The sequence below is a fragment of the Zonotrichia albicollis genome, chromosome 30 (assembly GCF_047830755.1).
Source record: "Zonotrichia albicollis isolate bZonAlb1 chromosome 30, bZonAlb1.hap1, whole genome shotgun sequence".
Classification (NCBI taxonomy): domain Eukaryota; kingdom Metazoa; phylum Chordata; class Aves; order Passeriformes; family Passerellidae; genus Zonotrichia; species Zonotrichia albicollis.
The window spans coordinates 2,903,981-2,921,619 of NC_133848.1; the positions used below are offsets into that span (position 1 = coordinate 2,903,981).

The window sequence follows — 17,639 nt, forward strand, 5'->3', positions numbered from 1 at the left end:
ATCCCAGAAAAGGATTTGACACATTCTCAGCTTAGGAATGTGACAAATGCATGTATTTTATGATCGGCTTTTTGCAAATGTTAAAATGAATAGTAGATGTGTTGTTTTAGAAAGTAATGCTGTGTTAATTCTCTTAAGTCCTGTGTTAAATTTAGTTTTAGGTTATAAAAATCGTTAAAATAGAAACGATGCTATGTAGGATACTTTTTTCAAAGAAAGGACTTGCAGTGAGATAGCAGCCACAGGACACCTGAATCTTTCAAAGAAAGAGAATTTATTGCCCCATTATCAGAAGAAATTAACTTCTTCCCACCTTGAAGGCACTGTTAGGATTCAGAGGAAGAAGCTGACGATGACCAGACAGAATCCTGTGTTTGAATGGAATTTATGCATCATGTATGAAGTGTATGAATATGCAACAGGCTGTTGCTTTTAAGGTCTAATCGTCTGTTAACGTGGGTCCTTTTCCAGGCTCGTGCTGCCCAGAAAAAGATACCTGGACATCCATAATACTTTGTATTTATTGTCTCATATTGTCCTAATTCAAATTGTCCAAATTATTATTACTCTAATTGTATTACTATTTTTATAACCATTTTATTACTATTAAACTAAAAAATTTAAAAACAAGTGATTGGCTTTTTTCACAGGAAGGAGTGGCAGTGTGTGCCCAGATTGCTGGGAGGATCCAGGAAATCTGCTTTGCTCCACCTTGGGCAGTTTGCTGTCCATGGCACTGCCTCCAGTGCCAGGGATCTGTCCCAGGATCACCAAACACTGTCGTGGTTTGACACTGGAGCAATGCCAGTGCCCCCATGAAAATACATTCTCCCTGGTGTCTGCTGTGAGATGTGACCAGGAATAGAGCAAAGCAGGCTCCAGCTTAGGAATAAAGAAGAGAAACTTTATTAACCTACAGCTATATGTAAAAAAAAACCACACAGAAAGAATGAAAATCTTCCAAAAAACATTCGTCCTCCCCTCACTAAATTTCCAATACATCCATCCCTCAGATCACCAACTCTCAGTCCATCACCACCCTTTAGATAATCAGTTCAACAAGGAGTGAGGAGCCTCTCTTGTATTATAGGCTTCTTCTGGAAACACAGCTGAGACCTTGTGTGTTTCCATGTCACCCGTGGCACCGTGTCCCACCCATGCCAGGGACCATCACCCCACTGCAGGCACTGCTCCCCACTCCCAGGGCTTGTTTTGTTCCCCCATCCCATGGAGCAGGGGCCCCACAGGATGAGGAGAGGCAGAGCTGGAAAAGCTCTGCGTTGGGGCAATGGGAATGTGGCAAAGCAGCTTCTCCCAGCTTGTGACTCATCTGTGCCGCAGCAGCTCTGCCAAATCACCAGGATAAACACGGGCTGGTCTCCATGCAGGGGAGCTGGAAATAGCCAGCATGATGCACTGCAAGGACAGTGTCTGCACGGAGCCAGCATCCTGTGGGGCACCAGAGGCAGCTGGGCATGCCAGCCCTGCTGTGTGCATGGAAACAGCCCCCACATCTGGCACCAGTGGTGCCAAGGACCCTTCCCGGTGCCAGGGCCGGTGCTGGCCCTCCTGATGCACTCATGGCATGCTCAGCCACGGGGATGAGGGGCTTGTCCAGCTCCACGTGGCCCCTGTGGAGCACAAACAGCTCAGTGGCACCTCCCAGGAGCTGGGCTTCCCCTCCTGGAACTGGGATCTGGCCTCTCCTTGCCCTTAAAGTGAACCAGAACTGCTGCCTCGTTGGGAACCAGGACAAAGCCTTCAATGGGGAGGCAAACAGACTCCCCTGTCCAGGATTCCCCAAATCCAAGATGTTCTTAAAATGAACCAAAAGTGCTGCTTAAAATGAGCTTAAAATGAGTTTAAAATGAACCAAAAGTGCTGCTTCATTGAGAACCAGGACAAACCTTGAATGGGGATGCAAATAGACCCCCCTGCCTAGAATTCCCCAAATCCAAGATGCTCTTAAAATGAACCAAAACTGCTGCTTAAATTGAGCTTAAAATGAGTTTAAAATGAACCAAAACTATTGCTTCGTTGGGAACCAGGACAAAGACTTTAATGGGGAGGCAAACAGACCCCCCCCTGTCCAGGATTCCCCAAATCCAAGATGTTCTTAAAATGAACCAAAAGTGCTGCTTAAAATGAGCTTAAAATGAACCAAAACTGCTGCTTCGTTGGGAACCAGGACAAAGCCTTTCATGGGGAGGCAAAGAGATCCCCAGTCTAGGATTCCTCAAATCCAAGATGTTCTTAAATGAACCAAAACTGCTGCTTCATTGGGAACCAGGACAAAGACTTCAATGGGGAGGCAAACAGACTACCCTGTCCAGGATTCCCCAAATCCAAGATGTTCCTGTCCCTCCACAGCTCCCACCACCAGGAACACTGCTGGGACCTGTGGGTGCACACCTGACCATGCTGGTACCCCCAGGAATCAGCCACAAACGTCCCTCTGAAGGTCTGGACAAGCTTTTCTCCTGCTGGATGCACCAGAACAAAGACCTGTCGCCCTTCCTGCCACAGGAGAAGCCCTTCAGCCTCAGCAGCACCACAGCAGCCACGCTCTGCTCAAGAGCTCCAAGCACATTTCTGACAATAAATAGAGTATTAATTGTTCAGAATTAACAATGCTGCAGCTCAGTGCTGGCTGGGGAGCCCCAGCGTGGCTCACTCCCTGTCCAGGCTGTCACGCCAGCTGGTGACTCACCAGCAGCTCGAATGGAAATCCCAAATCACCAACCGACGCTGCTGCTTGGGCTGAGTCCCCCACAGCAACAGCCCCTGGGTTTGGAGGGGGCTCCAGAGCTGGAAAAGGGGGCTTTGCCCTTTTGCCACATGGGAATCATCCGGGGAATGGGAAGGATTTGGTTTTCTACAGCCCACGTGTTTTTGGGGGAAGTTTGTGTCAGGCATAAATCTGTGCACAAAGGGCAGGACTTGTGCTCCAAGTACACATCACAACACCCCAGTTTTGTGTCTGCCAGAGCCTGGCTGCCTGGGAGAGCCCCAGCCAGCTGTGGTACCCCATCTGCTGCCTGTGGGACCCCCTGTTACCCATGGAAATCCATTTCTCAGCTGCCTGGCAAAAGCTTTTCCAGGGTGCAGCAAAGCCCAGGAGATGGATGCAAAGAGGATGCAAAGTGCAAGGAGGATCAGCCCTGGAGTCCCCAGTGCTGGGGGCAGCACAGGGAGCCCAGCAAAAGGAGGGCAGGATTTCCCTGTGGGGAATTTTGCCACCAAGCCCTGGGTTAGCTGGAACCAGCCTCCAAGCCTGGGGGGGACATGCAAAGTGCTACCAGTTGAAACTTGATTTAGCAAACTGGCCCAGCCCCAGCTCTGTTAGCAATCCCTGAAGAGCTTGGGGATTACATGGCACTGGGAAAACCTGGCCAGTGTCCGTGCACATCCTGAGGGGGCTGAGCCTGGTGTTTCCCTGCTTGAAAAAACTGCAGTTTCCACTGAAAAAAGTCACCAAACACCTGAACAGGGCAGTGGTGGAGCTTCCCCCTTCCTGGAGAGATTTAACAGACAGGTGGATGTGGCATCTGGGGACATGGCTTAGTGGCGGCCTTTGGAGGAACTCAATGGTCTTGGAGCCAAACTAAATTATTATATGATTTTATGTCTTTATGAACCTGACCTATTTTTATTTTATTATTTTTAATTATTATATGATTTTATGTCTTTATAAACCTGAATATCTCAACTCCTCAGAAGATCAAACATTGGCCAACCCCACTGCAGCCCAAGCTCAGCACAACCCAAACTCATCCATTCCAAACATGCCAGCCTGCCTTTTCCCAGATTCCCATGAAATATTGAATTAAGTGAGCTAAAAGACACTTGATGGCCTGGGATTGAATCATCCTAAATATAGATTAAAGCAATAATACCCCTTTATCAAGAAAAAGAAACTTGCTAAAAAAATTTTGGAATTGAGCTAGAAAGTGGATTTTTTTAGACACAACTCAAATATGTCAATTTGAGTTCCACCACCTCCCACACTGCTAATTCCACCTTCTTGAGGGCAAGATTTCAGTACGAGAGACAGGAGAAAAAAAGCTTTGAGATCATGGAATATCCTGAGTTGGAAGGGACCCACAAGGATCACAGATTTCAGCTCCTGCACAGGACAGCCCCAAACACCCCACCATGTGCTTGAGGGCGTTGTCAGCTTGTTTTTCCCAATCCAGAATTTGCTAACAGTTTGCAGTGTTGTGTGTTGCTGACTAAAGCCAAAGCCTTTGGGAAGAGGAGGGAAGTAGGAAATTCCAAGTCTTCATGCCACTACTCTGAACATTCACCATTTTAACAAGTCAGATTTGTACCATAAATATAGTTAAATTACACATTAAGTAATAACAAATTAACAATTAAGCTTTGGACTGGTTGGAATTGAAGGAGTTTTGCCCAGCCTTTACTATCTTACTCCAAGCCAGCTTTTGAATAATTGGGCTAAAACTTAATGGGAAAGTTGTGGGTTTGGTGTTTTTTATCACCCAGAGCAGCTCTGAGTGCTGCCCCTCCATGGCAGCCCCAGAACATTCCGTTCACTTCAACACATCCCAAACCCATAAACCAGCACCTCAAAGGATGAGGACAAAGCAGAGATTCCTGGTGTTTCCCTGGGAGATTGGGCACGGTGGGAGCCTTACAAAGGCAGTTAAAAACAGGGAGCTGAGTCACTGTGTTAGTCATGCCTTCGGGACAGGAGCACTGGGGGAAAAAAGCCCTAAACTCGTGTTTAGCTGGGAGCTGGTAACACAGCCAGGATGTGCAGCAGGGATGCAATGCCAGGGAGGCAATCCCAGCCCCAGCAGCAAGGAAACATGCTGCCACTGGTGCAGATGTGGCTGTAATTCCCTTCCCTCTGCTCACACGTGCAGCTCCTGAGCCCAAAGGGATGGGGAAGGATGAGGCGGTCGCTCTGTATCTGCTGCATCCTGATCCACAGTGGAAACAGGGCCCTGTGCAAGCTGGGACAAGGCAGAAAGAAGACCCAGGAGCAAGGAAACATGCTGCCACTGGTGCAAATGTGGCTGTAATTCCCTTCTCTCTCCTCACACGTGCAGCTCCTGAGCCCAAAATGGGGTGGGAAGGATGAGGATGTCACCCTGTGCCTGCTGCATCCTGATCCACAGTGGAAACCTGAGCAAGCTGGGACAAGGCAGAAGGGAGGCAAGAGAGGTAAAACAGCTCCAGGAGCAAGGAAATACATGCTGCCACTGTGCAGATGTGGCTACAAATCCCTTCCCTCTGCTCACACGTGCAGCTCCTGAGCCCAAAGTGGGGTGGAAAGGATACGGAGGTCGCTCTGTACCTGCTGCATCCTGATCCACAATAGAAACAGAGCCCTGTGCAAGCTGGGACAAGGCAGAAAGGAGCCAAGAGAGGTAAAACAGCCCCAGGAGCCTGGAAACATGCTGCCAATGTGCAGATGTGGCTGTAACTCCCTTCCCTCTACAGCTCCTGAGCCCAAAGTGGGGTGGGAAGGATGAGGAGGTCACCCTGTGCCTGCTGCATCCTGATCCACAACAGAAACAGGCCGTAATGGAAACAGGGCCCTGTGCAGGGTGGGACAAGGCAGAAAGGAGCCAAGAGAGGTAAAACACAGGATGAGTTCAAGGCCTCCTTTTTCTCCTCAGAAGCAGCAGGAACTCTCTGTGTTTTTCATAAACTGGGTAGGCAAAGCTGCTGGCCAGCAACATTTGCTTAAGAGACAAAGCAGGGGATTGTTGGCTCCAGATGCCACACATACTGCTGGGAACAAAAGGGTTTGCCAGGCTGGCTCCAGCAGCAGATAAAGGCACACAAGGTGTTTACATTGCCCACAAGGTCTGTTTGCATGTGGCGGTGACAGCAGCGTTGAGTCACTGCCGGCACAGGGAGCTGCAGCTGCTGCTGGGGTGGCTCTGGGGATGGACAGGGATGGGATTCCAGCAGGAAAATGCAGCTCAGCACAGGGATGAGCAGCGAGCAAGGTGCCTGGTGCTCTGTGCCATGTGCTGCCAGCACACCTCTGCCCGCTTTCCCTGCAGGGACAGAGCCCAGACCTGCTTGGCACGTGGGCAGGAAATCAGCACTTCCCCACAGCGAGGGCTGCAGTTGTGGCATCCCTAGAAAGCAGAATTTAGCCCCAGCTGCTGCTTGCACAGAGCTGCCTGTGAACGGAAGCACCATGAGATGCTCCAGCCTCACACACCCACCACCCAAACCCACCCCAGTCTGGTTTATTTGCCCTGGAACTGCAGAGCTGAGGCTGGGTGGCACAAAGCAGCATCTCTGCCTTGAAAGGGGGGTCTGGTACCCACCCAAACAGCAAAGCACAATGCCCAAGGCTGAGGCTGCTCTCCTCAGTGCTCTTCTTCCCCCTAGAGCTCCCAACACAGAGACTCAACTTGGAAACCCCCCCAGTTTGTCCCAGTATAGCCTGGTGTCTGGCAGGGGGGCATCCTGGCAGCCCAGGGTGCTGCTGGGCTGTGTGCCATGGTGCCAGGAAGGAAGGAAGGGGCAGAACAGGGCTGGGGGGGCCCCCAAAGCACAGCCCAGAGCCACAGGCCGGGCATGAGTCACCTCCCTGCTCTGATCTGGCACGGGCTGTGATGGAGGGCACACAGCTCTTCACAGAGGGGCCATGAAAAGTGAAATATTAGTGAAGACTGGAACTGAGAGGAGTCGATTCTCATCCAGCTCTGTTTGGGTGGAATCAAAAGTGTAAATTGCAGGGGGAGATGGGCAGTGGGGCCAGGGCATGCTCCAGGGCTGTGTTTGTCACTGGGGCTTTGTAGGATTGAAAAATTATTTGCATCAAGTCAAGAAGCAGCTTCTGATATCTGGGGGAAGCTGTACAATTATTTTCTCTCCTTTTCCTCACTCAGACTTGTTGCAAAAGGCACAGTTGGAAGCCAGTTATTTTATTTCTTTTTCTCACTCAAAATTCTTGCATTGCCTGAGATTTTATCCTGAGCTGTTGGCTGTGATTAAAAATCGTTTGAGTGTTGATTAGGATCAGTGAGAGGAAGAGATGGGAGGGGTAAAAGCAGAGGGACGCTGTGTGTGGTCAGAGTTTGGTGCTACAGAGCAAGGAGAGGATCCAAGGCATGGAAATGATCCCAGGGATGGATGGATGGCTGGCTGGCTGGCTGGATGGCTGGCTGGATGGATGATGGATGGATGAATGATGGATGGATGATGGATGGATGGATGGATGGATGGATGGATGGATGGATGGCTGGCTGGCTGGATGGATGATGGATGGATGATGGATGGATGGATGGATGGTGGATGGATGGATGATGGATGGATGATGGATGGATGGATGGATGGATGATGGATGGATGGATGGATGATGGATGGATGGATGGATGATGGAGAGGATCCCAGGGATGGATGGAGAGGATCCAAGGGATGGATGGAAATGATCCCAGGGACGAAGCAGCTCTGCTGTGGAAAGAGGGCACTGGCAGCTGGCCACCCCTCAATGCCCATGGAAATGACTTCCTTTGGGAGCTTCCTTTGGACTCCCACCCTTTTTTGGAGCCCACTTTGCACCCCCACACCAACAGCTTGGATGTTTGTTTGGGCTTGTGTGACTCACAGGGGGTTTTAGGGAGAAACTGTGTTGGGAAGCTGTTAATAAATAACCACCAGAAAGTGAAAGCTTTTACCTCCAGTTGAACACCACGGCGTGGTGATGCCAAGCTGTGCCTGACCAGGGTGGTGGCACTGGACTGGGCGGCAGAAGGACAGACAGGAGGACGTGTGTGTGTGCAAAGCAGCAGCCAGAGAGAGTGCCTGGAGGTGGCTTTTGTGCAAGAGGGAGGAGAGACCTCTGCTATCAGAACCTTGCTCCTCCAGAGGTGCTTCTGAGCCATTCACAGCCCCGACAGAAAAATTCAACAGGAGAGCCCATGTTTGTTATTGAGCAGCTTCAGGAGAGTCCATGTTTGTTACTCTAGACCTTCAGGAGAGCCCATGTTATTCTAGAGCCTCAGGAGAGCCCATGTTTGTTCTTCTAGAGCCTCAGGAGAGCCCATGTTTGTTCTTCTAGAGCTTCAGGAGAGCCCATGTTTGTTATTTTAGAGCTTCAGGAGAGCCCAGGTTTGATATTGAGCAGCTTCAGGAGATCCCATGTTTGTTACTCTAGAGCTTCAGGAGAGCCCATGTTTGTTACTCTAGAGCCTCAGGAGATCCCATGTTTGTTATTCTAGAGCAGCTTCAGGAGAGCCCATGTTTGTTATTCAGCAGCTTCAGGAGAGCCCATGTTTGTTATTCAGCAGCTTCAGGAGAGCCCATGTTTGTTATTCTAGACCTTCAGGACAGCCCATGTTTGTTCCTACCTGGCTCTGCCACCTCTCTGCAGCACCAATGCCTGCAAGGTGCCACCCCATAATTAAAGCAGGCTCAGTACAGGCAGGGCAGCTCCCACCCTGTGTGCTTATCCCTGCTGTTGCTGCAATTCCCAGCTCTGCCAACCATGGCAGGCAGGAATTGAGCGTTGGCTGCAGCCTGGGGGACACCTCAAGCCAAGGGCACCTTCACCTTCACTGGAAATGGTAATTGCTTTATGACAGAGAATGTGAAATGTTGACTCAGCCTCACCAGGAACAGAGGTGTCCCAACCCCAGCTGGGTTTTGTGGTGTCTCTGTGGGCTGAGTTCATTGCACCTCATTAACCAACTTCCACACCCTTTGGCTTTCCCCGGCACCCACACAGCCCTGGATTTCACACCATGGCTCGTGGACATGCTGAGACATCCTTCATGTACAGGAACAAGGAAAAACGTGGGGATTTTATTTTGCTCTTATCAAGGTTGTGGAGTGACTGGGCGAAGCAGAATGGCTTTAAAGTGAGAGGACAATTTAGACAAGGTATTGGGAAGAAACTCCTCTCTGTGAGGGTGGTGGGGCCCTGGCATTGCTCAGAGAAGCTGTGGCTGCCCCATCCCTGAAGGTAGCTGAGATTCTGGCTGTCACAGAGAGGTCTCTGCAGTCAGGGCTGCAGCTGCCCCTGCACCAGGCAGGGCTGGGGGACCACGCCAGCCCCCACAGTTGTTCAGCCTCACACTGGGGACATTCAGCCCTGGGCAGGGAGGGGAAGGCAGCAGGGGCAGGTGGGCACCAAGCCCTGACACCACGCTGTGTGATGGCAGCTGTCAGCAGGGACAGGTTTTACACAGCACCAGCCTCAGCTGTTTGGGAACGTGCTGAGCTGGTCACAAAGGAACAGGCTCAGCAAACAACCTCACAGAGAGGAGCAGGATGGTGAAACAGGTAATGCAGCCAGTGGCAGGGCAGTGGGAGGTGATTCCCAGCTCTCCCTGAGCCCACTGGGCTGACACTTCCTGGGGAATCCTCCACCACAGCTCTAATTTTGGCCAGGAGCAGAGGGAGAACTCTGGTGACTTCCTCCTTTCCTGGCTGCCAGCAGCACAAAAGGAAGCTACCCCTCCCAAAGGGCATGAATTCAGCAGAATAAGGAGCTGGCAGGCGTCCCACATGTCCCACCCTGGCTGTGTCACCTTCTCTGTCTGCCTCCCTGAGCACCACACAGGGAACTCCCCGTTCTCTGGGCTCTGGAGTTTGAGTGTTAATGGGACTCAGACAAGTCAAGTGGCACGTGCAAGGCTGAAAAAACACTTGTGGCAGCATGTGAGACCAGGCAGGCTGGGATGGATCCCTTCCCACACCAAACACAGCCCTGACTCTCTTGCAATCACTTCTCTTTAATCCCCAGCTCCAAAGAAAAGGTCCTCAATTTTCCAGAGTGGATCCTTTCATCCTAAATACATATGAGACAACAGGACTTCCCCTGACTCCCCTCATTGCTGGGAAAGGTGAGGGGATGAGCTGAGACGCTGGCAAACAGAAAACTGCTGGAGCACGTTTCTCTGCCACAATTTTTTCTTGGAAAAAGAGGGGCTGGATGTTTGCACAGGCAAGAATTCCTCTCCACTGGGAACAGCTAATGAAAACCTTCTCCTGGAAGAAACGTTTTGCCACAGAGCCCTGCAGCGTGCCAGGAGGGCCAGCACGCCCAGCCACCCTCAGCTGCTGGCAGCACATGTCAGGGGACACCCAGGGCTGGAGATTCAGGGGGGCTGGCATATTCAACAGGGTCTCAGAGGGCCACGGAGGTCTGGATCAGCCCAGCCCTGTGTTGATGACTCCCCCCAAAGTATCCCCAGCTGCACAAGCTGCTCTTTGTTTGCTCAGAAAGGGCAAAATCTCCTCCCAGCCAAAGCATTCCCTCCCTGGCAGGGATCCCATGAGGCAGACGGGGGAGAAACCCAGGAGCCTGAGGTTTCACCCCACGCAAAATGTTCCAGCACAAGCTCATTGCTGCTGAAGGAAGGGCATGGTCCCCTCCTCCCCCCACCAGCAGCACTGAGCTTTAATTTGTTTTCCTCCCTTTTTTCAATTAAACAGGTTTTATTTACCTGCTCCTGCCTGCAGGGTCACAAAACATGGGGCAAAACCCCCTTGGACTGGGGAAGGCTTGTGGGGTTCTCCTCCTGGCACCCCAGTGCCTCTGCCCTTGGATGAGCTCCCCCCTTTTTCTCAACGTTTGGGAAAGAGGAGATTTGTCCTCATTAGAGCCAGGGAGGAGGAAGAGGCTCTGCCAAGGCAATCACTTAATCAGGTTAGGGGCTGCAATTCAGGAAGGCATTGCTCATCAGGGTGCTGCTAACGAGGGCTGGTTCCTGCCTGCAGAGGGGAGCTGGTCATGGTGTGCCCACCACATGGCCACTCCTCACCCATGAGGAGCAGGAGCATGAATTCCTCAGGGGTTTCTCCTGGGATTGAGGGTGCCAAAGGCTGTATTCTACACTCGCTGTGTCCCCAGGCTGGGGCTTGCACTGTGGGATGGGATGGGATGGGATGGGATGGGATGGGATGGGATGGGATGGGATGGGATGGGATGGGATGAAGTCCCATGGGGCAAGGCAAGGGCTGTGGCTCTGCTCACCCTGTGAGTCAGAAGGCAGCTTAAGGAGAGGGAGCAATGGGCAGGACCCAGCACAGAGCAGCTCTCCAGCCCCATGGAGGTGCCCACGGAGGTCTCCCAGAGCATCTCTCCAGCTCCATGGAGGTGCTGTGCTGGAATCCAGGCCCTCCAAGGAGGGGACAGAAGCTTGAGGACACACCAGGGACAGGGCATTTCAGACTATTCCTATCTCCACCCGTGGCCTGGGAGGGGATGACGCCGGTGTTGCCAGCACCCCTGAGTCACCAGGCACCCTCCCCACACCCTCTGCCTCGCCTGAATCGTGGCTGCAGCACAGCCAGAGGCCATCCAGAGCTGGGGACACAGGACAGGCAGGACTGCCCAGAGGGGTCCCTTGTCCTGGGGCACAAGCAGAACCAGGCTGCTGAGGGTCCCTGTGCCAAAAGCCAGGTGGGCACTTTGGGGAACCCCTCCTGGATCACCACTGGCAGTGGGAAGATCCCTCTGGAAACTTTCCCGAGAGGAGCTCAGCTGGCCAGGAGCAGAGGGCAGACAGCCCAGCCCCTCTCAGACCCTCCTCCACCCATGCAGCTCCCGCACTGCTACTGGTTGGACTGGTCTGTGTTAGCACAGCCCGTCCCCCTGCAGCCAGCAGCTCTTTCCCCACCCCAGACAGAGCACCCAGCACCCGGGGCTGTGTCACGTCGTGCCCTGGCATCCCGGCCCCCCACCCTCCCTCTGTGCCGCCGAGACAACCCCTGCACCAGGCAGCGGCGATGCTGCGGCTGCTGATAACGCAGCCCCGGGCGCCTGCCCTGCCGGAGATACCCGCGCTTCTCCGGGGCTGACGGGCACGCCGAGGGGCGCAGAGAGCTGCCAGTTACTCATTAGCCAAAGTCAAGGACAGCGAAAGGGCCCCAGGGCTCACACAAATGCTCGGGATGGGCGGGGAGAGCCGGCAGAGCGGGCACATCCCTGCCCAAGCGGATGGCAGGGAGGAGAACAACGTCAGAACGGGGCCATCCTGATCCCACCAAAAACTCTGGCCCCTCCGTGGGGCTGGGCTCGTTCCCTCATGCCCCAAAAATTCGGGATACCCCATCAAAGTGAGCCCAGGGAGCAACATCGCAGCTCAGCAGTGGATTGTGCTGCTTTCTGAGCAGCCCTGGCACATCGAGCAGGTGCCCAGGGACACAGGATGAGCTGCAGCCTCCTTGAAAGGGTTTTGGGGTTCAGAGCAGCCCTCACACCGCGCCCTAAGAACACAGGACAAAGCAGAGGCAGGAATGAACAGCAGCGGCTTCCCCCGCATCTGCGCTCTTCCGTGACTCAGAGATGACTCAACACAGAAACACCCCTGGAAACACCCCTGGCCCCCCGAGCCCACCGAAACCCATTTCTCGAGCACAAGCCGCTCTCCGGGAACCCCCACGAGTCACAGCACTCTTTCAGAGGATTTATCAGCGCCCAGGAACAAGCACAGCAGCTCCAGGAGCGCAGGGAAAAATTCCACATCCCAGCTCCCAGCTCCCCTCCAGCCGCGGCTGCGGGCCGGGCATTTTTTCCAGCCCTCGAAAGATCGTAGCCAAGATAGTTCTGGGTTTGCATAAGGGAGAAAAAAGCCTTCAGACAACTCAGCTCCTCCTCTCAGCAACGTCCGGATCCTCGGGATCCGGGAACAGGGATCTGCAAACCGCCTTTATCCGAGGACGAAGCTGCAGCGGCGCACGGGAAATCGAAAGCTAAATATAAACGCGCACAGCTCCAACAGGCAGCACAGTCCCTCCCTCCCAGGTAGAATATTTATGGCATCCGCTAAGGAAGTTAATTTTAGCCTCATTTGGTACGGGCTCAAAACGAGGAGCCCAGAATAAGAGGCAAAAGATCAAACCGAATGAGAGGGGGCTGTCCCGCCGCTGCCCAGCCCGGACGCGGCTGCGAGCCAAAGGTGATGACGGAAAGGAGCGGCACTCTCGGGGAACGGAGCGCCACAGCGACATGTCCCGACACTGCACGGGCTGGCAGAGCCCGGGGGAAGCCCGGTGCCAGCCCCTGCTTGGCCAGCAGCGACATTGGCCAGGGAGCCCCGTGTCCTCAGGGAACCTCAGGGACAGCCCCGAGCAGGGCAGGGTGGCAGCAGGGAGGGGCCCACGAGGGGGCATTTCTGCCCCAGGGAGGGAAAGAAAAGAGCCCGGAGGAATTGGAGCCTCGACGGGAGCACATCACCCGGTGACAGCTGCTGGGAGGGGGACACGAGCGCTGCCCGCGTATTTCTTCCCCCCCAAAACCAGGGACCCCACAGGGCGGGAGCAGCTTGGCATAGGGAGGGTTAAGGCAAACAAAAACCTGGAGCAGGTTCTTTAACCGGTGCCAAAGACAGCAAAGGAAAATGGGACGAGCAAGAGAAATCCGTAGGCAGGACAGAGCCAGCTGGCTGGCACCGCTTCCAGGGCTGTGCCGGAGCGTGTTTAGGAATAGCTCCAGCATGACGAAGGCACAGGGGCCGCCAGCCCGGCGCTTGTAGACCCTACCGGGGGCCCAGGACACGTCTGCTCAGCCCCTGCCCCAAGCCACCCCAGCTCTGCTCCCAAATCCCCGCTCCAAGGGCATCCCGGCCAAAGATGGCGCTTGGAAGGAGAGCAGGAATGACGAGACAGCTTCTCTCCTCATTTGGTCCCTACCACAGACACCCCAGCCCCGGCCAGGCCACGGATTTTTCCTCTCTCCGGGTCACTCCTTCCTCCCTCCCGGCTCCCTGCCAAGCATGACGGCAGCACCCGCCATCCCCAGGGCACTCACCGCGCTTTCAGCTCCTTGTGCTCCTCCCGCACTTTGCTGAGCTCCAGCTGCAGCCGAGCCCTCTCCTTGGCCACCGAATCCAAGGTCTTGCGGGCATCCGCCAGTTCCGACTCGTAGGCAGCCTTGATGCCCGACACCTCCCGGCTCACCACCTCCTCGGACTCGGTGATGCGGAGCCTCAGGCCGGCGTTCTCCAGCTCCAGCGAGCGCACCTTGTCGATGTACACGGCCAGGCGGTCATTGAGCTCCTGCAGATCCTCCTTCTCCTGCAGCCGCGTGATGCGGGTGGGGGACAGGGGGGTCCCCGAAGCCCCGCTGCGGGTGCTCCTTTTTTGCGAAGGCGTCGCCATCGGGGTGCGGAGTGGAGGCGAAGGGCACGGCTCAGGTCGCGGCGCGATGTCCCCACGCCACCCGGCCAGCTGTCGCGGCAGCTCCCCGCTGGCTCCGAGTGACTCGCTTATATCCCAGCTGGGCTGTTCGCTGGAGGAGGAGCTGAGAGGCGGCGGGTGGAGTTATCCAAAACCTGGGTGGGGACAGCTCGCATCAGTCCCAGCCCTTCCTTAGGAGAGGCTGGGAAAATATCCCTGGGTAAAGGGGACTCGGGAGGGCGGATATGGGGACGCAGTTCGGGGAAACCTCCTTGCACACGCTTTTCTAGGGCGATTCCCCCGATAGAGGCTGGATTGCAGACTGGGGGGACATAGCCAGGGGAAAGGGCACCCTGAGAGGGGCTGCCCTAGGGCTGAGCACCGCCAGGACATTGCTGTCCCACAGGGCAGGGCAGGCAGCATCTCCGCAGCTGACCCCAGGGTTTGGGGGGTCTGGCATACCCTGAAATCAGGACCCTGCGGTACCTAAAACTCTGGAGTCCAGGGACACAAATACAGCCCCGAAACACCCTGTTCTGGGTTCCCCGAATCCTGAGGCATCCCACACAAAGAGCTCTGGGGCACCAAAGAATGTCCCCACTCACTTACCCACTTCCCTGCACTGGTTTTGCCCAGTTATCTCAGCACTGGCATTTCCCAGCTCTCCTCAGTGCCAGCTGTGCCAGTTTGTAACTCCCCAACTTCTGAGCACCCCACCCCAATTCCCTGTTTCCTGTTCTCCTGCCTCCCAGCACTCTCCAGTCGCACTCAGCCCCTCTCCCAGTATCTCCAGCTCCCAGCAGGGGTGATTCCCAGTTCTATCTCCCTCGAAGCTCTGCTGAGACTCGTGATTTCCACATCTGCCAATCGCTTCCGGCACTCCCAGTGCTGCCAGAGAGACTCGGACTTCATCCCCTTCCCTGCCTTGTGCCGTGGAGGATTTTCCATTCCCATTTCTCGTGTGTGAGAAATGGGAATGGAAAATCAAAATCAACCCTTTTACACCCCAAAAATGAGGGGAGGTGGGTGGGGGTTCAGGGGGGTATCCAGCTTCCTCCTGCTTGGAAAGTTGGGCTCTGCGGCAAGGAAAAATGGGAAGGCAGCTGCCTTGGGCGTTGTGCTGTGGAGCCAAGGTGTGTGAGAAATGGGAATGGAAAATCAACTCTTTTACACCCTAGAAATGAGGGGTGAGTGGGGATCCTGGGGGGATCCAGCTTCCTCCTGCTTGGAAAGCTGGGCTCTGCGGCAAGGAAAAATGGGAAGGAAGCTGCACCTTGAAGCTGGGGACACCGGCGAGAACCGGAGCACCCTAAAGCACAACCTCCCCCAGGCATTCCCTGCGAGCAGAGGGGTCCAAGGTCAAGGGCAGCGCCAGCCCGAGCCGCCCCCGGAGCCGCGGCTCCTCCCGTCCCTGTCCCTGCCGCAATCCGAGCTCAATTTGCTTTTTCGGCTCAGGGAGGGCAGCAGAGCCCCGGGCGGGCTGGGAATGACTCACACAGCAACGGAGCAACACACGCAAACACGCGGGGCACACACGGCACACACGCGTGTGCGCGGCCCGGCAATGATTAACCCGCTGGCAGCCGCTGGGGAAAGGGATGGGGAAAGGAGCCGGCAACAATCCAGGGTGAAAACTTTGAAAAAGCAACAGTTCCGTGCTGGGGAAAGGAGCCGGTAATAATCCAGGGTGAAAACTTTGAAAAACCAACAGTTCCCCAGCGCCACGTCAAAAACGGGAGGGGAAAAGGGGAGAAAAGGAGGGAGGGTACAGCTGGGCAAAGCCCCCCTGGCACTGCCACGGGGAGGGGTTGGGGGTCGGGATTCCTCCTCCTTCTCGCTCCCCCGGCCTCGCTACAGCCCCTTCCCCACCCTGCCTTCTCTCTCTGCCTGGAGAAGCCCCCGAGTGCTGCAGCATTACTGTGCCACCACCCGCTCAGGGTTTATTTCACTCAGCACTGACCTCCCTGCCTCTCCAGGGGATTCTGCGCTCCTTCACGCCATTCCTCTGCTCAGTTCCGCACAAATTCCTCCTTCCCTGCCCCCTTGCCTGTCCCAGGCTGCCTTTCCTTCCTTCCCCCTCGCATGGGCACAGCTCCATCCCTGGTGGCTGGGGGGGACACCCGTGCGTGTCACACAGGCAAAGAGGGCCATGGGGCAGGTGTGAAAAATGCATGTATGTTATGGTCGGCTTTTCGCAAATATTAAAATGAATATTATAGAAATGAATGCCGTATTAATTCTCTTAAGTAGGGTGTTAAATATAGTTTTAGGTTGCAAAAAATGTTCTTTGTCTCTATTATCTCATATTGTCCTAATTCAAATTCTCCAAATTATTATTACTCTAATCGTATTACTGTTTTCATATGATATTTTAAGATAATATATTTACCTTAAAATATATCTGAATATATTTATTTTAAGATAATATAATATAATATAATATAATATAATATAATATAATATAATATAATATAATATAATATAATATAATATAATATATTTATAATATATTTATAACATATTTATAATATATTTATAATATCTATAATATATAATAATATTTATAATATGTAATGTTATTTATAATATGAAGTATATTTTAATATAATATAATTTATGTATAATATATTTGTAATATATTTATAATATATTACAAATATATATAATATATATATTATATACAATATATATAATATAATATAATATAATATATATTATATATAATATATAATATAATATATATTATATAAAATATATAATGTATATAATATATAATATTTATAATATATTTTAATAATATTTATAATATAGACTAATATTTACAATGTAAAATTATTTATAATATATATTATATGAATAATATAATATACAATTTATATATTATATTTATATTATATTTTAATAATATATTTTTATTACTATTTTTATAATATTTTTATTACTATTAAACTTTTAAAATTTTAAAACCAAGCGATTGGCGTTTTTCACAGCAGGGATGGCAGTAGGGACGGTGCCCAGGGGTGTGCCCGGGGATGGTGGATGGTGCCCCGCGGGCAGAGCGAAGCTGAGGGCGGGCTCCGCGCTGTTTTCTTTCAAACGCCGACCCTTGATGGGAAGGAGGGACAGCCAAAGGCCGTTTGGCTTTGGCCCCAGGTGCTCTCTCGGCAGGAGGTGCCCGCCTGCCTCCAGGGCATCCACGCTCCAGGACACAGACCTTGGAGCGTGGCCAGGGTCACCAACTGACTTGCCTTAACGTGGGAAACGCATCCAGGGTAAAGGCGGGAAGGGACAGGCTTGGGCAACAGCTGGAAATCGCAGCCAAGGGTCACTGGCTCAGCCTGCGGCTGATCTGGCTCCTCATGCTCCCTGCAAAACCTCCTCTGTGAATGGGACCCGGCTCAGCATCGCACCCTTCCCTGCCCGGGGATCAAACCTGAGGGGTCCCTCGGGCTGGGCATCGAGGGGGGATCTGGGGGAGCCTGCAGGCTCCAGAGCCCGAGGGGTTCTTGGCAACCCGGAGT

General features: G+C 53.0%; 1 protein-coding gene across 1 annotated transcript in view; it reads right to left on the minus strand.

Moving 5' to 3' along the window:
• The window catches only part of LMNA (lamin A/C), a 28,784-nt gene extending 14,541 nt beyond the window's left edge, over positions 1-14,243 (minus strand). Inside the window, exon 1 of the mRNA XM_074529650.1 lies at positions 13,751-14,243. Coding sequence (XP_074385751.1) covers positions 13,751-14,100 — 350 coding nt within the window. The 5' untranslated portion in view covers positions 14,101-14,243. The remainder of the gene's footprint in view (positions 1-13,750) is intronic.
• Positions 14,244-17,639: the final 3,396 nt, after the last annotated feature.